Below are 23,392 nucleotides of genomic sequence, written 5' to 3'. Positions count from 1 at the left end.
GCCTACATCCTAGGGTTCTAAAAGAGGTGGTTGCAGAGATAGTGGATCATTGGTTTTGATCTTTCAAAATTCCCTAGATTTTGGAATGGTCCCAGCAGATTGGAAGGTAGCAAATGTAACACCGCTATTCAAGAAAGGAGGGAGAGAGAAAACAGGGAACTGTAGGCCAGTTAGCCTGAAATCAGTTGTCGGGAAAATGCTGGAATCCATTGTTAAGGAAGTGGTATCAGGGCATTTAGAAAATCATAACATGATTAGGCAGAGTTAACATGGTTTTATGAAAGGGAAATCGTGCTTGACAAATTTCTTAGAGTTTTCCTGAGGATGCACCTTGCAGGGTAGATAAAGGGGAACCAGTGGATGTAGTATATTTGGATTTCCAAAAGGTATTCGATAAGGTACCACATAAAAGGTTATTACACAAGATAAGGGATCATGGGATTTGTGGTAATGTATTACCATGGATCAAGGATTGGTTAATGGACAGAAAACAGAGACTAGGGATAAACGGGTCTTTTTCAGGTTGGCCGGCTGTAACTAGTGGGGTGCCGCAAGGATCAGTGCTGTGGCCTCAGCTATTTACAATCTATATTAATGACCTAGATGAAGGGACTGAGTGTAATGTACCCAAGTTTGCTGATGATACAAAGTTATGTGGGACAGTAAGCTGTGACATCACAAAGCATCTGCAAAGATATAGATAGACTGTGACATCACAAAGCATCTGCGAAGGGATATAGCTAAGTGAGTGAGCAGTAAGCTGGCAGTTGGAGTATAATGTAGGGAAATGTGAGGTTATTCACTTTGGTAGGAAGAATAGAAAAACAGAATATTTTTTAAATGGTGGGAAACTTTTAAATGTTGGTGTTCAGAGAGATTTTGGTAACCTTATGCAAGAAACACAGAAAGCTAGCATGCAGGTACAGCAAACAATAGGGAAGGCAAATGGCATGTTGTCCTTTATTGCAAGGCGTGTGGAGCATAAGAGTAAGGAAGTCTTGCTGCAATTGTACAGGGCCTTGGTGAGATCACAAGTGGAGTACTGTGCATAGTTTTAGTCTCCTTATCTAAGGAAGGATAAAGTTGTCTTGGAGGCAGTGCAACGAAGGTTCACTAGATTGATTCCTGGGATGAGAGGGCTATATTATGATGAGAGATTGTGCAGAATGGGCCTATACTCTCTCGAGTTCAGAAGAATGAGAGGTGATCTAATAGAAACATACAAGATTCTGAAGAGGATTGACAGGATAGATGCTGAGAGGTTGTTTCCTCCTGGCTGGAGTGTCTAGAACTGGGGGGCACAGTCTCAGGATAAGGGGTCAGCCATTTAAGACAGAGATGAGGAGGAACTTCTTCACTCAGCGGGACATGAATCTTTGGAATTCTCTGCCCAGAGGGCTGTGATGCATAGTCTCTGAATATATTTGAGATAGATAGATTTTTGGAGTCCAGGAATCAAGGGATCGGGCAGGAAAGTGGAGTTGAGGTCGATGATCAGCCATGATTTTATTGAATAGCAGAGCAGGCTCGAGGGGCTGTATTGCCTACTTCTCTGCTCCTATTTCTTATGTTCTTATGAAAGATGGTTAACATACAAAATGGAAGTTGTCTCTCCCAGAATCTCAACATTAGGTAATTCATTAGCTTGTCTGGTTATTCAGAAAAGCACGTCATACCTGCTGTATTGGAAAATCTTTTCATCCCCACCTGTCTGTGAACAGCTTGGAGATAAAGAGAAAGCTTATGAGGAAAGGTTGAGTAGGTTGGCCCTCTATTCATTGGAATTCAGAAGAATGAGAGGTGATCTTATCGAAATGTATAAGATTATGAGGGGGCTTGACAAGGTGGATGCAGAGAGGATGTTTCCACTGATGGGGAAGACTAGAACTAGAGGGCATGATCTTAGAATAAGGAGCCGCCCATTTAAAACAGAGATGAGGAGAAATTTCTTCTCTCAGAAGGTTGTAAATCTGTGGAATTCACTGCCTCAGACAGCTGTGGAAGCTGGGACAGTGAATACATTTAAGACAGAAATAGACAGTTCTTAAATGATAAGGGGATAAGGGGTTATGGGGAGCGGGCGTGGAATTGGAGCTGAGCCCATGATCAGATCAGCCATGATCTTATTGAATGGCAGAGCTGGCTCGAAGGGTCGTATGGCCTACTCCTATTCCTATTTCTTATGTTCTTACATTCTTATGAGCTTTTTGTAAAGAGGAAGGCTCTGAGGGCAGTCAGGCTTTTAAATAGAGAGCCGTGAATTTTTTTAATATGCTCGGACTGTCAGAAATACTGGAGGAATAGTTGGAGTACAACAATCAACCCATGTGGGGAAGTGTGGCATGTTAGTTATTTTGAATCATTATGCGAAGGTAAGAATGATTGAACTGAATGAATCTAATCATGCCTATGTGTGCTTATTTGATGTGAAATAAATGTGTAGGGCTATGGGGAAAAGGCGGGAAAATGGGACTAGCTGAGCTGCTCTTGCAGAGAGCTGGCATGGGCTCGATGGGCCAAATGGCCTCCTTCTGTGCTGTAACCATTCTGTGAGTCTATGAATCTATGATTCCAAATCAGCTTTATGGTTTACATTGAACCTTGCCTCATCAAGTGCTTGCTTGGTGTGCCTTTGGAGAGATTGAATAAGTATGTGTGTGAAAGATACAAGTATCCACTCTAAATAATGGGCAGAATATTGTTAACATCCTTTGGTTACATTATCGTACAGGTAGATGTAGGGAAGTGTGAGTCAACTCCCATGAAAGCCGCTCAGGCATTATGGTAAAAACTAATGCTGCTGAACGCGAAAAGGTATCTACAGCAGAGCCAAATTTTTAACATTGCTAAAAAGTTATGTGACGTGAAGAAAGGAGGAACATGTAATTATATACCTCGGCACATCCCAACGTGCTTTACAGCCAGTGAAATACTTCTGAAGCGTAGTTACTGTTGTGATGTAGGAAACGCGGCAGACAATCTGTGCACAGCAAGTTCCCACAGACAGCAATGAGATAATGACCACCTCCTCTGCTCTTCTTCGAAATAGTGCCATGGGATCTTTTACGTGCAGCTGAGAGAGCAGACGGGGCCTCGGATTGACATCTCATCTGAAAAAACAGCATCTCCGACAGTGCAGCACAACCTCAGTACAGCCTGTACTGCAGAGAATCTTCTATGCTTCAACCAATTCTACTTCCCTGCTTCGCAACTTGCTGTAAGTTTTGCTAAAAGTAATGATATTAAATCAAAGTATTGTATAAAAATAAAGGACCGAATGAATGGGGACTGAATTCTCCCCACCCTCTAACTTCACTTCACAGTTGCTCTTGATTTTGCCCTGTGCCATGGAAGATCATTTGTGGTGTTCAATTATTATCATTTGGAGTCATGAACGCTGAGGATACACAGTAGGAAAGTGTTATGCATTACATTGCTACGTGTTGTACCGAGGGTGTCTGGTATTTAGCAGCACTGGGAAAAAGAGTGGGAATTAGTTACACTAAGGGGTGGCCCTAAGCTTTGGTTGAACTGAGGGTCTGAAGTGTGGCTGCACTGATGAGTGGGGGTGATGAGATTCGGCAGTAGGTCGGTGGTGGTTGGGTAGGGGAGGTTCTTTTGGTCTGGTATTAATGTGGAGGGAGAACCTGACAGAACTGATTGTTTTTGTCATTGGTGGCATTATGTGGAAGAGGAGAGGAGGAGAGAAGAAATCTGGTTACAGCCCAGAAAACCCTGCTGAAAAAGGAGAATCATCCTCAAACTCATCAGCCCCGGCCTGAGGTTGATCCCGAAGTGAAGTTCACTGGGATTAGAATCTGGACCTGCTGTGTTGCTGGGAGGATTCATTCAGAAGCAATCCGGGATTCTGTACCTTCATTTGGTTTGATTGATTGTCACTGGCTGCTATCTGTGTTTATTGTAATCTGTAATGTTTCTATCATTGAGTTGATTTTGGGCTTATTTTCCTTTTGATGATTGGATAGAAATCTCAGTTGGGTTTTTTGGTGTTTAATGTAAGTGAGATGTTTCTATTATGGTACGAGCTCAATGGACCGAATAGTCTTCTTTTGTGCTGTAACCATTCTATCATTCTATGATTCTATGAACTGCATGGATGGGCTGTCCCACCACTGTGTAGGATGGAGGTGGGGTGGAATGAGAGAGAGTTCAGTGACGTTGATAGACTGGAGAAGCTGGTTGTTGTTCTCCTTGGAGCAGAGAAGATTGAGAGGAGAGTTGATAGAGGTGTTCAAAATCATGAGGGGGGGTCTAGACAGAGTATATAGAGACAAATTGTTCCCATTGGCAGAAAGATCGAGAACCAGAAGACACAGATTTAAGGCGATTGGCAAAAGAACCAAAGGCGATGTAAGAAAAATATTTTTTTACGCAGCGAGTGGTTGGGTTTTGGAATTCACTGCCTGAAAGAGTGGTGGAGGCAGACTCAATGTTATCTTTCAGAAGGGAATTGGATAAGTATCTGAAGGAAGAGATTTGCAGGGTTACGGGACTAGCTGAGATTTGGCACGGGCTCGACGGGCCGAATGGCCTTCTTCTGTGCTGTAACCATTCTATAATTCTATGATTCTATCAGTCTCAAATGTGTTAAACCCACACTGGCTGTCTCTTATTAAACTAGAATCACACAGCACAGAAGGACATTTGACCCATCGTGCCTATGGTGGCTCTTCGGAGGAGCTGCATAATTAATCCCACTCTCCTGCTCTGTTCCCCATAGCACTGCAATTTGTTTTCCTTTTCAAGTATATATCCATTTCCCTTTTAAACATTACTATAGAATCTGCTTCCACCACTCTTTGAGGTAGTGCATTCCAAATACCTCATTGCATAATCACAATTCTCCTCCTCTCCCCCCCGGTTTTGTTGCCAATTATCTTCAAGGTACTGCAAGGGACGCTCATGAAAATGCCCTCAGGAGATGAGGGAGGGAAATTGAAGAAAGAAACACCTGATCATGTTAGCGAGCGATGTGGAAGAGAAGCTGAGCTCAGCAGCCGGTGGGTTGAATTAAGGTGTCAACAGAGGATGAATGTGTTTCACCTAGAGAAATGTGTTTGTACACGTTAGAAACCATTCTAATGCGACTGGTGAAAAGCTATGCCCTGCAAATGTCCACCTGAAAGGAAAGGAGCGGTTCTGAAAATCAGAAATTGCAGATAATGGTGTTTAAATCGTGCTATAGTTTGTTAGTATAAAGCACATTCCCATGTGTCTGCATGGAATGAATCTAGCAATAGGCAAAATAAAAGCATTGCATTTATATAGCGCCTTTCACAACCTCAGGACATCCCAAAGTGCTTTATAGCCAATGAAGTACATTTGAAGTGTAGTCACTGCTGTAATATAGGAAACGTGGCAGCCATTTTGCACACAGCAAGCTCCCACAAACAGCACTGAATTAATGACCAGGTAATCTGATTTAGACATCGGTTAAGGAATAAATATTGTCTAGGATACAGGGAGTTCTCTCCTGCTCTTCTGAAAATAGTGCCACGGGATCTTTTAGGCAAGGTCTCAGTTTCACATCTTACCTGAAAGAGAGCACCTCCGACAGAGCAGCAGTCCCTCAGTACTGCACTGAAGTGTCAGCCTAGATTTTGTGCTGAAGTCTCTGGAATCATTTAATTCTAAAGCTTGAATCCTGTAAACTAGACTTTAAACAAGTACTATGGGGCTGGAGGGGCGGGGCGGAGGTGGGGGGGTTGGAGGCATTGGGTGGTGACGGTGGTGGGGAGGAGAGGAGGGGGGGAAGGGGGGAGGGATCTGGTGGAAATAACATAAGCCTAAAGATAAAAGAAATAGGAGATGAGAGAAAATGTCAGACCAAAGTAAGGAATAAGGGTAATATAAATGGTCAGGGAACAGATTTAGTTACAGAACATAAGCATAAAATACCATAAAAATAAAGTGAGAGGAATGATGAATAAAAACAAATGATACTGTTTGCACGGCAATGTGCACAGCATCCCAAACAATACCAAGGAACTGGAAGCAATAATTCGTAGCAAGGAGCCAGATGTAGTAGGGATAACTGAAACGTGGCTACCTAAAAAACAGGACTGGTAACCAAATATTGCAGGTTATGACATATTTAGAAGGGATAGGGCATGAATAAGAGGAGGCAGGGTATCTGTACTAATTAGAGATAACAATGGCAGTAGAAAAAGGAACATAACTAACATTAAGATAGAAATAGACTCAATATGGATTGAAATAAATGAAAAGAATGGATTGATTACGCTAATAGGGATATTCTACATACCACCTACTAGTGGAAGGGATGTAGAGGAAGAAATATGTAAGAAAATCTATGAAATGAGTAAAAGACATAAGATAATAATCATGGGAGATTTTAATTGCCCCTAATAAACTGGCAAGATGAGTGAAAGAGGAAAAGGGAATAAAGTTTTTGCAATTTGTACAGAACTCCTTTCTTACCCAGTATGTAAGAAGCCCAACAAGAGAGGAATCACTGCTGGATCTAGTAATGGGAAATGAACCAGAGCAGATAAGACAAAAATAGAATCCTTTTGGATAGAGATAAAAGATAATAATTAATCAATCACACTAATAGATGTAGTCTACAGACCACCCAATAGTGGAAGGGAGGTGGAGGAAGAAATATGCAAACAAATTAGGGGAATGAGTAAAGAACAGCATAATAATCATATGGGATTTCAACTTCCCTGATATTAATTGGACAGAAGAGGTAGGTAAAGGAGATAAGGGAATGGATTCCTACAATGTATACAGGACTCCTTTCTAAACCAAGATATAAAAAGCCCAACAAGGGAGGATTTGCTTTTAGATCTAGTAATGGGGAAAGAACCAGAGAAGATAAGAGAAGTAAAAGTAGGGGAAGATCTAGGCAATAGTGACCATAATACAATACGTTTTAAGATGATAATTGAGGGGGACATAAGTATGATGAAAACCAGGGTAATAGATTGGAGAAAAGCTGATCTTGAGAGACTGAGAATAGAATTTGGGAAAATAAAATGGGCAACATTATTGGCAAAAAACAATGTAGAGCAGCAATGGGAAACATTAAAAACGGTGTTCAACAGAGTGCAGGAACAATATATTCTGCTAAAAGGAAAGAACAAACTAAACACTAATGAGACTGCATAGATGAATAAAGCTATAAGGGAACAATTGATGGTAAGGAAAAAGGCATACCTTAAGTACATAGACAGCAGGGGAGTGCATGATAAGGGAGAATATGAAAAATTTGGAGAGAAGTTTAAAAAAAAACAATTAGGAAGGCAAAGAGGAACTATGAAATTAAATTATTAAGGAACATAAAACAAAATAGTAAAATATTTTACAGGCATATCAATAAAAAAGGAAGGTTGGGATAGACAGGTAATGATAGAGAGATGGCAGAAATATTAAATCATTATTTTGCTTCAGTATTTACCAGGACGATAGAACAGGTAGATATGCCATTGGATAATAAGATTAGTAATGAGATAAGTACATTTAAAATAAAAAGAGGGGATATATTAAATAAACTAATCAAGGTCAAAGAGAATAAAACCCTTGGTCCGGATGGATTGCATCCACACATTTTAAAAGAATCTAAGGAAGAGATAACAGACGCATTACTACACATATTTAATAATTCTTCAGAAAAAGGTGTGGTGCCAGAGGACTCGCAGATAGCTAACGCAATACCTATATTTAAGAAGGGGGATAGAACATGTTCAGGGAATTATAGACCAGTCAGTCAGCTTAACATAAGTGGTAGGAAAAATAATAGAATCCCTACTAAAGGACAAAATAGAAGAACATCCAGAAACCAAAAATATAATAATGAATAGTCAGCATGGATTTCAAAAGGTAAAGTCTCGCTTGACCAACCTCACTGAATTTTTTGAAGAGGTAACAGAGAGAGTAGACAATGGTAATGCAGTAGATTTAATGTATCTAGATTTTTAAAAGGCCTTCGATAAGGTACCCCATAATAGATTGATGAACAAGGTCAGAGATTACAGAGTCGGGGGACAAGTAGCAGAATGGATAGCTAGCTGGCTTCAAGACAGAAAGCAGAGAGTAGGGGTAAAAGGTAACTATTCACAGTGGCAAAAGGTGGGTAGTGGTGTTCCACAAGGATCAGTGCTGGGACCACTGTTGTTCACAATTTAAATTAACGATTTAGACTTTGGAATCAAAAACACAATTTATAAATTTGTGAATGACGCCAATTTGTCTCCACTTGTGGGCGATAGTCAATACTGAGAAGGACTGCAATAGGAGGACATTAATAAACTTGCAGAGTAGGCATATAATTGGCAAATGAAGTTCAACGCAGATAAATGTGAGGTATTAAATTGTGGTAGGAAAAATAGGGAAGTCACTTATTACTTGGAGGGTGCGAGGTGGGGTAGAGGAACAAAGGGATCTCGGAGTACAAATACACAAATCGCTAAAAGTTGTGACACAGGTTAGCAAGGTTATAAAAAAAGCAAACCAAGTACTAGGATTTATTTTTAGAGGTATATAATTGAAAAGTAGGGAAGTTATGCTAAACCTGTATCAAACCTTGGTTAGACCACACTTGGAGTACTGCATACAGCTCTGGTCGCCACATTATAAAAATTATATAGATGCACCGGAGAGGATGCAGAGAAGATTTACAAGGATGATACCAGAAATGCGAGCGTATACATATCAGAAAAGGATGAACAGGCTGAAAAAAGAAGGCTGAGGGGTGACCTAATAGAGGTCTTTAAAATTATGAAAGGTTTTGATAAAGTTGATGTTTCCACTTGTGGGGAAAGCATAACTAGAGGCTATCAATATAAGATCATCACCAAGAAATCCAATAGGGAATTCAGAAGAAAATTCTTTACCCAAAAAGTGCTGAGAATATGGAACTTGCTACCACAGGGAGTGGTTGAAGCAAATAGTATAGATGCATTTAAGGGGAGGCTAGACAAACATATGACGGAGAAGGGAATAGAGGGTTATGCTGATAGATTTAGCTGAGGAAAGGTTGGAAGAGGCTCGAATGGAGCATAAATGCCGGCATGGACTGGTTGGGCTAAATGGCCTGTTCTGTGCCGTATATCCTATGTAATCCTATGTAAGCATAGGGGAACATTTAAGCAAAAGCGATCGCAACATAATAAGGTTTACTAAAATCATTGAAAAAGGCTTAACTAAGACAAAGACCAAAGTAATAGATTGGGAAAAAAAAACAAATTTTGAGGGAATGAGAATAGAATTAGGAAAGAGAAACTGGAAAAATATATGGACAAACAAAGACATTGAACAGCAGTGGGAAATATTTTAAAAGTTGATCAATAGAGTTCAGGAGAAATATATACCACCAGAAAAACAAAAAGAAATGAACCAATAATGAAACACCATGAATGAATAAGGAGATGAGTGTAATGTTGAAACTGAAGAAAAAGACATCCACTGAGTACATAGACATTAAAGGAAAGGATGACAAAAGGGAATGCAAAGAGTTTGGAATAGATGTAAAAACAAAGTCAAAGAGGAATTACGAAATTAACTTATCAAGGAACATAATAAAGAAATAGTAAAGTATTCTACAGACACATCAATAATAAAAGGAAAATCAAGGTTGGGATTGGGCCACTAAGGGATGCACAAGATAAACTCACAGATAATGATAGTGAAATGACAAAAATAGTCATTGTCATAGTCATAGTACTTTGCCTCCAAATTTACCAGGGAGACGAACAAGAAGGAATGAGCATTAGAAGAAGTGATCCAAAAAGATATGAAGACATTTCAAATAGAAAGGGGGAAATAACTGATAAATTAGTCAAAAATTAGAGATGTTAAAACCCCAGGATTATATTCATATATGCTAAAATAAAGCTTGGGAAGAGATAACAGAGGCACAATGACATATTTATAAAAAGTTGCTAGAAAAGAGAAAGCACTGGTGGACAGTGAATGCTATTCCAATATTTAAAAATGGAAATAGACCAACTCCAGGGACTAAAGACTAGTTACCTTAACGTCAGTGATAGGAAAAACAATTGAATTTTTACTCAAAGATGTAATAGAAAAACATCTCGAAACCAACAATATAATGAAGGACAGTCAATGCAAAATTTAAAATGGAAGGTTGCGCTTGACCAACCTTATTGAAAGGGTAGATAAGGGTAATGTAGTAGATGTAATATAATTGGGTTTTCAAAAAGCCTTTGATGAGTTACCGCATCGTAGACTCATGACTACACTCAGAGCATGTGGAGTCAGGGGACAAATAGTGAAATGGATAGCAAGCTGCTACAAAACAGAAAACAGAGAATAAGGGTTACATGTATTACTCAGTCTAGCAGAAGGTGGTAAGTGTTATTCCACAAGGATCGGTGCTGGGAGCTCTGTTGTTCACCATTCACACGAACGATTTGGACTCGGGAATCAGCAGTGCAGTTTAAAAATTTGCTGGTGACACCAAATCTGGGGCATAGTTAATACTGAGGAAGAATGCGGCAAAATGCAGGAAGACGTCAATAAACTTGCAGGATGTGCATGTAAATGGCAAATGAATTTCAATGTAAATGTGAGGTGGCGAATTTTGGTGGGGCGAATAAGGAGGCCACCTACCTATTGCAAAATAAGAGTCTAAATGGGGTAGAGGAGCAAAGGGATCTCGGGGTACACATTCACAAATCATTAAAGGTAGCGATGCAGGTTAACAAGGCCATAAAAAATACAAACAAAGCCACAGGGGTTTATTTCTCGAGCAATAGCATTGAGAAGCAGAGAGATTATGTTAAACTTGTACAGAACCTTGGCTAGAAAACACTTGCAGTGCACAGTTCTGGTCTCCATATAATAAAAAGGATATCGAGGCATTGGAGATGGTGCAGAAAAGATTTATAAGTGTGATACCAGAACTGAGCGATTACAACTATCAGGATAGACTGAACAGGCTGGGGCTCTTTTCTCTTGAAAGGAGAAGGGTGACCTGATAGAGGTGTTTAAAATTATAAAGGGCTTTGATAGGGTAGGCGTAGTGAAGATATTTTCACTTGTGGGGAAGTCCAAAAGTAGGGGCCATAAAGAATGTTTCATGTAATTTTTTTTCTGTGCCTGTGACCTTATAACTGGTTGTGCGGCCCTTTCAAGTTTTTGCGCATGCGCGGTTATTCCTGTTGAAAGCTAATCAGCAGCCCGCGTGGAACCTCCAGACCACTGAGCAGCCGTGCAGCTTCGCAGGACCGTTGGTCATAAATATAAAACAGTCACTAATAAATCCAGGAGAAATATCTTTACCAGAGAGTGGTTAGAATGTGGAATCTTCTACCACAAGATGGAGTTTTTCTTTATTCGTTCACAGGATACGGGCTTTGCTGGCAAGGCTGGCATTTATTGCCCATCCTTAATTCCCCTTGAGAAGGTGGTGATGAGCACTTTCTTGAACCGCTGCAGTCCTTGTGGTAAAGGTACTCCCATAGTGTTGACTTTGTCACAGCAGTTTGGTACAACTGAGTGGCTTGCTAGGCCATTTCAGAGGGCAGTTAAGAGTCAACCACATTGCTGTGGGTTTAGAGTCACATATAGGCCAGACCGGATAAGGAGACAGGTTTCTTTTGCTGTATGACATCACTGAATCAGATGGGTTTTGATGACAATCTGGTAGTTTCAGCTTTTTTCAAATTCCCCAGCTGCCGAGGTGGGATTTGAACTCACGTCCAGGCTTTTGGATTACTAGTCCAGTAACAGAACCACTATGCTACCATACTCTCATTTTGAGGCAAATAGCATAGATGCATTAAAGGGGAGGCTAGATAAATGTATGAAGAAGAAAAAAAGACTTGGATTTATATAGCGCCTTTCACCACCACCAGATGTCTCAAAGTGCTTTACAGCCAATTAAGTACTTTTGAGTGTCGTCACTGTTGTAATGTGGCAGCCAATTTTCGCACAAGCAAGCTCCCACAAACAGCAATATGATAATGACCAGATAATCTGTTTTTTTATTATGTTGATTGAGGGATAAATATTGGCCACGACACTGGGGACAACTTCCCTGCTCTTCTTCAAAATAGGATCTTTTACGTCCACTTGAAAGAGCAGACGGTGCCTCGGTTTAACGTGTCATCCGAAAGATGGCACCTCCAACAGTGCAGTGCTTCCTCACTGCACTGGAGTGTTAGCCTAGATTTTTTTTGTGCTCAAGTCCTTGGAGTGGGACCTGAACTCACAACCTTCTGACTCAGAGGTGAGAAAGTGCTATTCACTGAGCCACAGCTGACTCTGAAAGGAATAGAAGGTTCTACTGATTTTGTTAGATGAAGGGCTGGGAGGAGGTTTGTGTGGAGCATAAACACAGGCATCGACCAGTTGGGCCAAACGGTCTGTTTCGGCTCTGTTAATTCTACGTAACCCAGAACCTTCCGACTCAGAGGCACACGTGCTATTGCTGAGCCAAATGACACTACATTAAACATCGTTAAAACAGTGCTGTGGCATCCATCCATCATTGCTGTTTCTCATTCTGAAGATGTCAGAAGGAAGAAACTCTGTAATGAAAGCATATATTATGCTGTTTTCACAAAGGCAGACCTCTTGGAACTGAAAGCATTTACTAATGTGCAAGTTATTGGATTGTCTTTAATAGAACATACACCGTTCATACATCTTTATTGTGATGGATAATATTTGTCTACTGTCATTGATTGATTATAATTAAATTTGATTAGTCATTTTAGCCTGAATGAAAGCAGTTTGACATTTTCTATCTTCGAGCCTGACAGTAGGTTTAGTGAGGATACTACTTGAAATCCAGTGTTGCAGTGTATTATCTGGAGTACCCTCAGTCCTGTTACTGCCTGCGTGTGTGTGCGTGCGTACCCAGTATAGATTCACTCCCTCACATCCTTTGTTCTCTCCCACAGTGTAGCAACTAACCTTATCTAATAAAACCATTGCAAAGCAACACACAAAGGTTGAAATCGTACTTTACAGTATTAAGCAATGAAGGTGTGAACAGACTGTAAGAAACAGTTTAATATCATCATGAGAACATAGAATTGCTAAGCATCTTTTGGATAAGTTATTGAACCGAGGACATGCTCAGGTGAATGTAAAAATCCCTTGGTTCTATGAGAAGAACATAAGAAATAGGAGCAGGAATAGGCCATTTGGCCTCTCGAGCCTGCTCTGCCATTCAATAAGATCATGGCTGATCTTCTACCTCAACTCCACTTTCCTGAAATATCCTCATATCCCTGGATTCCCTTAATATCTAAAAATCTGCCAATCTCTGTCTTGAATATACTCAATGACTGAGCCTTCGCAGCCCTCCGGGGTAGAGAATTCCAAAGATTCACCACCCTCTTAGTGAAGAAATTTCTCCTCATCTTAGTTCTAAATGGCCGACCCATTACTCTGAGAATATGACCCTTGGTTCTAGACTCCCCAGCCAGGGGAAATATCTTCCCTGCATCTACCCTGTCAAGCCCTGTAAGAATTTTGTATGTTTCAATGAAATCACCTCTCATTATTCTAAACTCTAGAGAACATAGGCCTAGTCTACCAATCTCTCCTCATATGACAATTCCCCCTTCCCAGGAATTAATCTGGTGAACCTCCATTGCACTCCCTCTATGGCAAGAGAAACTCGCCTTGGACTGTGATGCACAATGGGCGCTATCGGGTGGCCGGCCGTTGCACGCAGTGCCTGCTATTCCGTTCCATTACAGTCAATGACAGGCATCTGATCCAATACTGCCCGTTATGCGCCATCGCCCGAGATGAATTTCTAAGTCTAGGTGTTTTCTTTCATTGTCCTGTGCATTTAAAGCTATATGGAGCTATGTATTTTGGAGCTGTATGGGACCGTGTATTTAACAGCTATATGGGACTATGCAGCTTCAAAAATGCCAGTAAGTAAGAAGACCTACAAAGAAGGTAAATTGAATTTTAAAAAAATTCAGTGATTCTGTTCTTAATGCTTTTGTGAATGTTTTCTCAATTTTTATTTCTTTTATTTTTGAAATTTTTTGGGGGGTATTTTTTTCCCCTGTATTTTTTGCGATATCAGCCTCGGGGTAAAGTTGGAGAGGATGACATTGTCCAACACGATTCCTCCAGCAACGCCATTTCCTAGCGACGGGGGTATTTTTTGGCCATACTGACCCCATTAAAAAAATGGCGACATTTTTCTTCTTATTTTTTCACAAAAATGGCGTTATTTATCAAAAAGCTATATGGGACTGTGTATTTAACAGCTGAATGGGACTGTGTATTTATAGCTGTATGGGACAGTGTATTTAACAGCTGTATGGGACAGTGTATTTATAGCTGTATGGGACTGTGTATTTAACAGCTGTATGGGACTGTGTATTTAAAACTGTAGGGGACCATGTATTTAAAGATGCATGGGACTGTGTATTTAAACTTGTAAGGAGCTGTGTATTTAAAGCTACGTACAATTACTTGGAATTTAACACAAGAAACAGGCCTTTCGGCCAAACTAGTCTGTGCCAGTGCATAAACTACACACGCATTTCCCATCACCCTAACGACATCTTAACCAACCTGACATCGTATCCGCCTATTCCCCATCAGTATAATTCCCGTCAGTGTAATAACTGTCGGTGTAATCCCCGTCAGTGTAATCTCCATCAGTGTAATCCCATCCTTGTAATCCCTATCTGTGTAATCCCCATCGGTGTGATCCCCATCAGTGTAATCTCCATCGGTGTAACCCCCATCGGTGTAATCCCATCGGTGTAATCCCCATCAGTGTAATCTTCATCAGCGTAATCCCCATTAGTGTAATCCCCATCGGTGTAATCCTCATCAGTGTAATCCCTGTCTGTGTAATCCCCGTCAGTATAATCCCTGTCCGTGTAATCCCATCAGTGTAATCCCTGTCCGTGTAATCCCCATCAGTGCATTCCCTGTCCGTGTAATCCCCATCAGTGAAATCCCTGTCCGTGTAATCCCCATCAGTGTAATCCCTGTCCGTGTAATCCCTATCAGAGTACTCTAAAAGTAGTGAAGCCACTGAGTGAAGGAGTAGAAATGACCGAAAATATTACAATCTCTTGACTTTCAAAAAAAGAAATCGCTTTCCTACACTTTTCTCACAACATAAATTCTCAGTACCCAGAATCACTTTTTAAAAATTCATTCACCGTATATTGGCATCGCTGGCAAGACCAGCATTTATTGCCCATCCCTAATTGCCCTTGAGAAGGTGGTGGTGAGCCGCCTTTTTGAACCCCTGAGTCCTTGTGGTGAAGGTTCTCGCACAGTGCTGTTGGGGAGGGAGTTCCATGATTTTGACCCTGCGACGATGAAGGAACAGCGATATATTTCCAAGTGAGGATGGAGGGGAACTTGTAAGTAACGATGTTCTCATGTGCCTGTTGCCCTTGTCCTTCTAGGTGGTAGTGATCATGGGTTTGGGAGGTGTTGTCGAAGAAGCCTTGGCGAGTTACTGCAGTGCATCTTGTAGATGGTATACACTGCAGCCAGTGGTGGAAAGAGTGAATGTTTAAGGGGGCGAATAGGGTGCCAATCAAATGGGCTGCTTTGTTCTAGATAGTGTCAAGCTTCTTGAGTATTGTTGGATTGACTCTGTAGCTCTGCAAGGACACTTGTTTTTCCTTCCTGTAAATATCACAAGGCTAATCTCAGCCAAGAAGGAGTCGTGTGAAGCTGGAACGTAAAACATGAGTTCATTATCGAGTATTTATTGGAAAGGTAACAATCAGGTAGAGATTCAGGTTTCACAGTAGACTTTACAGGTAAATGGAATTGCAAGAGTAATTACCAATGATGGTCATGGTATTGTATTGCTGTGTAATTCGGATCTGGTGAGTACTTTGGTTTAAGGCTCTAATTATCTATTGCAGGGAATAAACTCAATGAAGATGAGGCACATGGGCTTGCAACTCCTGAAGGTTTTATTAATACTCGTGTCTCATGTGGATTGGGCGAAAGGAATCTTGAAAAGCAACCCCACCCTGAACATTGCCGTGATCCTCGGCGGCACGTCCTGCGAGATGGACATCAAAGACGTTTTCAACAAAGATGATTTCCAACATTTGCCCATTGACCCCAACGTGGTGCAGGTGACCGTCAATGAGACCGACCCCAAGAGCATCATAACGCGCGTATGCGATCTCATGTCCGGGATGAAAATGCATGGCGTGGTTTTTGGTGACGACACAGATCATGAGTCCATCGCTGAAATTTTGGATTTTATTTCTGCTCAGACTATGATCCCAATTCTTGGAATACATGGCGGTTCCTCGATGATAATGGCCGACAAGGTAGGAACTGGCTTTTTCCTTGTTAACACTCGTGAGTTTCTCAAAGCCGGAAAAGGGAACATTTTCCTACTATTGGCATCCGATCTTCACAATGAGTAGGTGTAGCATAGATTAGATGCAGACTAAAGCTCTCTGTACTCACCATCACCGTACCCCTACCTCAGCTTCTAGCTGTGGAAGGTCACTCTTTTGGTTGGTGTCAATTATTTCCACTTTCTGTTCCATTTAGTGCTGGAATGCACTGCCTGAAAGGGTGGTGGAAGTAGATTCAATAGTAACTTTCAAAAGGGACTTGGATATACACTTGAAAAGGAAAACATTTCCAGGGCTGAGGGAAAAGATCAGGGTAGGACTAATTAGATAGCTCTTTCAAAGTGCCGGCACCAGCATGATGGGCCCAATGGCCTCCTGTGCTGTATGATTTTAATTTCCACTGGTAGTATTTTTGCTGAGAATGTGCTTGGAACCACTCAAATGTAGAGGACCCTTATTGCCAGCAGAGAGAAGAGTCATGCTTACCACCTGTCAGGGTAGGATTTCAACTTATTGCAGAGCTTGGTTTTCTGTCTTAATAATTACTCTATTGTCACACTATAGCATTACAAAGAAGCAAAAGCACTCTCATTGTTTGATTTTTTTTTTGTTGCATGGGTGCATTCTCTTTTTTTGAAATGCATTTTCTCCCCTTTCCCTGAATCTCCCCGGGTAGTAGTTGTGCCCAAGATGGCAGGCAGTAATCTGCTTCCTTGCCTCCAACTATTTCTACTCCGCGCCAGCTTAAGGGGAGTGCAAGTGTGACAGGTTAATGCCATCCCCCTGATTTATGTTTCCCCTCTGTGAGGGAGCAGCAAGCCTTTGATATGATTCCATAGCCACACGACTGAAACGGCGACCAGTGTGGCGTAGGGCTTCTGGGTGTGAAGTCCTGTCCCACGGTTCCATGGCACTGATGCACCAATGAAAAATACATTTAATTCTGGTTTATGTATGCATAATCATACTGCTTGTATGTACAGCTTATATACAATATTGAAAGGTGTGAGATGGTGCATTTTGGTAAGAAGAATAAAGAAGCCACATACTCCTTGGAGAATAAGGGGGAAAAATTCACCTGGTTTGCACCTACCGTTAGCACCTGTGGGGTGTGGTAAAGGGACACTAAGGGGTTACCGAACGGGCGCGGCGATTTCACCGACGTCCGCGAACATCCCTGGCAGTTTTGCGCCGGCGGTAACACTATCGCCTTGCTCTCTTGCACCCTGGAGATCGTGACGACATCCGGTGCGCAGCACCCCGTTAACGCCCCAGATGTGCTATTCGCTCCTGCCTCCTGCAGCATCGCTGGGCGTCAACAACGGCAGCTGCAAGAGGCATTGTCACCTCGGTTGGCCACTTGGGGAGCAATATTTAAAGGCAGTGGTTGTCAGGTAGGGCAGATATATTACTCTCCCCAGTCTGGTGCCTCCTGATTGCTTTTGACCCCGCGATTCCTCAGCCCTCCACTCTCTGCTTGGGGCTATTATGCCCATAGCACAGATCCCGTGGTCCCACAGAGAGAGCAGCAAGATTAATTGAACCCATCATTGGCCCTTCCCTTTAAGTGAGGGGAGGAGCTTCCAAAGACAGCAGCGTTGCACCGAGCATTGTTCAGCGCTCTGCCGCTACCGCCCCTCTCACACTCTTCGACGCTCTAAGGGAAGTGGTACCGCTTGCTTTAGCGCTCCACTTCTCTCTTGGAGCGCTAAAGCTGAAGTTCTCAGGAGCAGCAAATCATTTTCGCCGGCCTATACTTTTGTGCTCCTTAAAAACTTATTGCCCCAAATGGGATGCTATGCAGGTTCTAGCCCTAAGAGTCCAAATAGGATAGAGGAGCAAAAGGATCGGCGGGAGGGTTGGGGGGTGGCGGGTATAGAGACAAATCATGAAAAGTAGCGACATAGATTAATAACACCATTTTAAAAAAGCAAACAAAGTCCTGGGGTTCATTTCTAGAGGGATAGAATTGAAAAGCGGAGAAGTTATGTTCAACATGTATAGAATCTTGGTTAGACCACACTTGCAGTACTGTGCACAGTTCTGGTCTCCATATTATACAAAGTATGTAGAGGCACCGGAGAAGATGCAAAAAAGATTTACTGGAATGGTACCAGAACTGAGAGGTTATAACTATCAGGCAAGATGATACAGGCTGGGGCTTTTTACTCTAGAAAAGAGAAGGCCGAGGGATGACCTTATAGAAGTCTTTAACATTATGCAGGGGTTTACATAAGAACATAAAAACTAGGAGGAGGAGTAGACCATATGGCCCCTCGAGCCTGCTCCACCATTCAATAAGATCATGGTTGATCTCGACCTCAACTCCACTTTCCCGCCCGAACCCCATATCCCTTGATTCCCCTAGAGTCTAAAAATCTATCTATCTCAACTTGAATATACTCAATGACTCAGCATCCACAGCCTTCAGGAGTAGAGAATTCCAAAGATTCACAATCCTCTGAGTTAAGAAGTGCCTCCTCAACTCAGTCTTAAATGTCTGACCCCTTATTTTGAGACTATGCCCCCTAGTTCTAAGCCAAGGGAAACAACCTCTAAGCATGTACCCTGTCAATCACCTTCAGAATCTTGTATGTTTCAATGAGATCATCTGTCATTCTTCTCAACTCAGAGAGCATAGGCCCAATCTACTCAATGATAGGGTAGATGTAGAGAAGATGTTTTCACTTGTGGGGGAATCCAAAACTAAGGGTCACCAATGTAAGATAGTCAGCAATAAACCCAATAAATTAATTCAGGAGGAACTTTTTTACCCAGAGAGTGGTGAGAATGTGGAACTGGCTGCCACTGGGAGGTGTTAAGGTGAATAGTTTAGATGGTTTGATGGGGAATCTAGATAAGTACATGAGGGAGAACGGAATGGGAGGATATGCAGATAGTGCTAAAAAAGTAGAGTGGGAGAGGCTCGTGTGGAGCATAGTCACCGGCACAGACCAGTTAGGCTGAATGGCCTGTTTCATTGCTGTAAATTCTATGTAAATCCAAGACAAAAGGCCAAAATCAGTGATATTTTATCATGCTATTCACAATATAATGGCTAATCAGTTAATCTAATATTATTTTTTGTGTCATGATTAATGTGCTTCTAATGAATTTTATGCCCTGTAACATTTCCCATCAATACAAATTAAGGCAGCTTCAGGTTGGTGTGCACCTAATTTGTTTTTATCACACTTCTCAATAAAATGGGTTCAAACCTTATTGTATTATAATGTACAGAGCTTTAATGATGTATCATCAAAACTGATTGAGAGTGAAATAAATTGAATCAAGCACTCCAGACTTCCTTTATCCTCCAACTCTTTTGACTCCAAAAAGAAGTCTTGAAGAATGTAATTATTTCACCAGCATTTTAAAGGTTGAGAATATAGGAACATAGAAACAGGTGTAGGCCATTCAGCCCCTCAAACATGTTACATAGCTCCTATTGACTTAGCATCTACAGCCTTCTAGGGGAGAGAATTCTAGATTTCTACTACTCTTTGTGTGAAAAAGATTATTGCTTGGTAGATAGGAGTGAAATTGATTTGCAAAACATGATGTTCAAGTCAGAATGTTGGAAGGTGTGTATCCTACAAAGTTTAAATGAACAATTAATTTTTTTTTAAAGTATACTTACTATATGCTTGTTGGCACAAAGGAAAAATAGGACAAAATGCATAGCCCACAGGAGAAGTGAGATTGCTATCAGGAATATTGCTTTGCGATATTGATGTTACCCTACGGAATAACCCCTTCATAGCCCTTTCCATAGGCCTGCCATGTGAGGGCGTGGTAGGAGCTTGGGCGGTGAGGTCCAATTCTGTTCCTTGAAAGTCGCATTGGGTGTGAAGATGATCAGTGAGGGACTACTCCGTCAGTGTGACCTGCAAGACTGCTGATGCAACATTTGGAACCCAAAACACTGCGGCATTATGGGGTACTGAGGCCTGACGCACAGTGCATATTACAGTATTTGCCGGACATGTTTACAGCCCTGAGAGTCGGTGCATATATTGTGCAACAAGCTCATTAAAGCCTTAAGTTTATTACATTTGGGCTATAACCCCTCAATGGTGTTTGACTGCTGATTGCCTTCACAAATTAGGTACTGAAAGGGGGCCCTTCCCTCACATTGTGCCTTTGCTATTATGGTAGTTTAGTTTGCTTGGATTTGCTGTGTATTTATCCATTTATTTCAGTGCTTCTTTACTGCTTAACCGTTTCGGCATAAGCGAACTTAGTCAGCTTCTTAAAGCTGTAGTCCACCATGCTTTTTCAAAAATTCATTCTTGGGATATGGGCGTGGCTAGTGAAGCCATCATTTATTACCCATCCATAGATTGCCCTTGAGAAGATAGCAGTGAGCCTTCTTAAACCGCTGCAGCCCACGTGGTGAAGGTGCTTCCTCAGTGCTGTTAGGGAGGGAGTTTCTGGATTTTGACCCAGTGATGATGAAGGAAAGAAGAAAAGAAAGAACGAAAGAAAGGAACGGCGATATAAGTCCAAGTCAGGATGGTATGTGACTTGAAGGGGAACTTGGAGGTGGTGGTTGAATGGTACCATGACTGAGGGTTATTCTCCTTAGAGCAGAGAAGCTTAAGGGGAGATTTATTGGCCCCAAGTTTCCACATGATTTGCTCCTGATTTTTAGGAGCAACTGGTGGAGAACGGAGTATCTTCGAAATAGCAATTCTCCACATTTAAGTTTTCTGCAGTTCTAGTCATGTAGAACAGTTTCACTTTTGAACAGAATTTTTTTTTCAAAAGGGGGCGTGTCCGGCCACTGACGCCTGATTTGAAAGTTTCCACAGTGAAAACATACTCCAAACTAACTTAGAATGGAGCAAGTGAAGATTTTTGTAGGCCTGAAAAAACCTTGTCTACACATAAAAAAATCAGGCGCAGGTTCCAAATTAGACGTCCAGAACGAGGTGGGGGGGGGGGGGGGGGAAGGGAAGTCATTACATTCTACAATAAATCCTTAGTTATACTTCTACAAATATTATACAAATAATTCCAACCTGAATAAAAATTTATAAGCAAAGAAAAGATTAAATAAACCATGTTCCTACCTGTGTGAAAGTGCTTCAGGCAGGGAGAAGGCTGCAGGAAGCCTCACAAGTTGAGCCAGTTGTTCCCGACGGCAGCGGGGGGAGGCAGTGAGGAGGCAGCCGTTCCCGACGGCAGGGGGGAGGGAGGAGGCAGTGAGGGCCCGACCAACGGCAGCCGGGGGGAGGCAGGGAGGAGGCAGCCATTCCCGACAGCAGAGGGGGGGGGGGAGGAGGCAGTGAGGGCCCAACCGACGGCAACAGCCGTTCCCGACGGCAGTGGGGGGGGGGGGGAGGCAGTGAGGGCCCGACCGACGGCAGCGGGGGGGAGGCAGGGAGGAGGCAGCCATTCCCAACGGCAGCGGGGGGGGAGGCAGTAAGGGCCCGACCGACGGCAGCAAGGGAGAGGCAGTGAGAAGGCTGCAGGAAGCCTCAGAAGTTGAGGCAGCCATTCCTGACGGCGGGGGGGGGGAGGCCCCCCTGCCGTCGGTCGTACCCGTCGGGAAATGGCTGCCTCAACTTCTGAGGCTTCCTGCAGCCTTCTCACTGCTGCAAGAAGCCTCAATTCTGATCATGGAAGGGCAATGTGGTTTTATTAAAAAATGTTAAAAATTGAACAGCTACAAAGAACTACAAAAATGGCCGAGTGCCAATGTTTCCTTCACACTGCGCGTGCGCGAACGCTCCAACACGCACGCGCAGGGTTGCCGGCACGAAAAAAACTCATTTAAATGGTACCCGCCCCCTCCTACTTACAAAATTGGCGCGAGTGGTAGGCTCCGCCCCCTGGGCACCGCGCCAAGCTGACATCGAGCTGCAAAGCGCTCGCAAATAGCGCGTTATTTTTCAGGCACCGTTTTTGGCACGAAAAACGGGCACCCAGCTCGGAGGGGGGCCTGTTTTGCCGCGTGTGGAAACTTGGGGCCAATAGATCTGTACATAAGGAGAAATTGTTTCCACTGGCAGGAGGGTCATTAACCAGAGGACACGGGGATAGAGGTGGGAGATGAGAATTCTTTTTACGCAGCAAGTTATGATGATCATGGAACGCACTGCTTGAAAGGGTGATGGAAGCGAATTTAATAGTAACTTTCAAAAGGGAATTGGATATATAATTGAAAAGAAAAACATTTGCATGTCTATGTAGAATGAGCAGGGGGAGTGGGACTAATTGGATAGCTATTTCAATTAGATACAAGATATAAATGCAAGGTCTTTCTTTTGTGCTCCTTATTGGCACTGGCACAGAAATTATGGAGAATAATGAACTGGGAAGTTTGGCAGGTTAGCAGCCTGGGCTGGTTCCTGGCCAGAATGCAGCAGACTGTGATGTACTGTGGAACTGTAATTGATTGGAAGTTAATGCAGGATGGAAAGATATGATTTAGTGTCAGATATAACCAACTGAAACTGTCGAACTAGGCCAAGATCAACCCGGGGACCCACAGCAATCACAAATCGCTTTGTATATCATGATACGGTCATGCAATGAACAGCTGTATCATCCCAACTGAGTCTCCGGCCATTGCAATCTGCAACCAAGACAACATAAGAACATAACAATTAGGAGCAGGAGTAGGCCATTTGGCCCCTTGTGCCTGCTCCGCCATTCAATGAGATCATAGTTGATCTTCTACCTCAACTCCATATTCCTGCACGATCTCTTGGTTAACTTAATAGCCAAAAATCTATTGATCTCTGTCTTGAATATACTCAACGACTGAGCCTCCATAGTCTTCTGGGATAGAGAACTCCAAAGATTCACCATCCTTCATCTCAGATCTAAATGGTCGATCCCTTATTCTGAGACTAGGACACCTGGTTGTAGACTCCCCAGCCAGAGGAAGCATCCTCCCCGCATCTACCCTATCAAGCCCTGTAAGAATTTTGTATGTTTCAATGAGATCACCTCTCATTCTTCTAAACTCTAGAGAATATAGGCCTAGTCTACTCAATCCCTCCTCATAGGACAATCCCAGGAATCAGTCTGGTGAACCTTTGTTG

General features: G+C 42.4%; 1 protein-coding gene across 1 annotated transcript in view; it reads left to right on the top strand.

Annotated features, from left to right (window-relative positions):
- Nucleotides 1-23,392, top strand: part of LOC139229981 (glutamate receptor ionotropic, NMDA 2B-like) — a 1,420,117-nt gene that overhangs the window by 198,545 nt on the left and 1,198,180 nt on the right. The window contains exons 2-3 of the mRNA XM_070861679.1: nt 3,050-3,217; nt 15,885-16,304. Of these exons, the coding sequence (XP_070717780.1) occupies nt 15,897-16,304 (408 nt within the window). The 5' untranslated portion in view covers nt 3,050-3,217; nt 15,885-15,896. The remainder of the gene's footprint in view (nt 1-3,049; nt 3,218-15,884; nt 16,305-23,392) is intronic.

The sequence above is a fragment of the Pristiophorus japonicus genome, chromosome 19 (genome assembly GCF_044704955.1).
Source record: "Pristiophorus japonicus isolate sPriJap1 chromosome 19, sPriJap1.hap1, whole genome shotgun sequence".
Lineage (NCBI taxonomy): Eukaryota > Metazoa > Chordata > Chondrichthyes > Pristiophoridae > Pristiophorus > Pristiophorus japonicus.
Note: the sequence above shows the minus strand (reverse complement) of the source record. Positions and strands in the feature narration are given on the sequence as shown.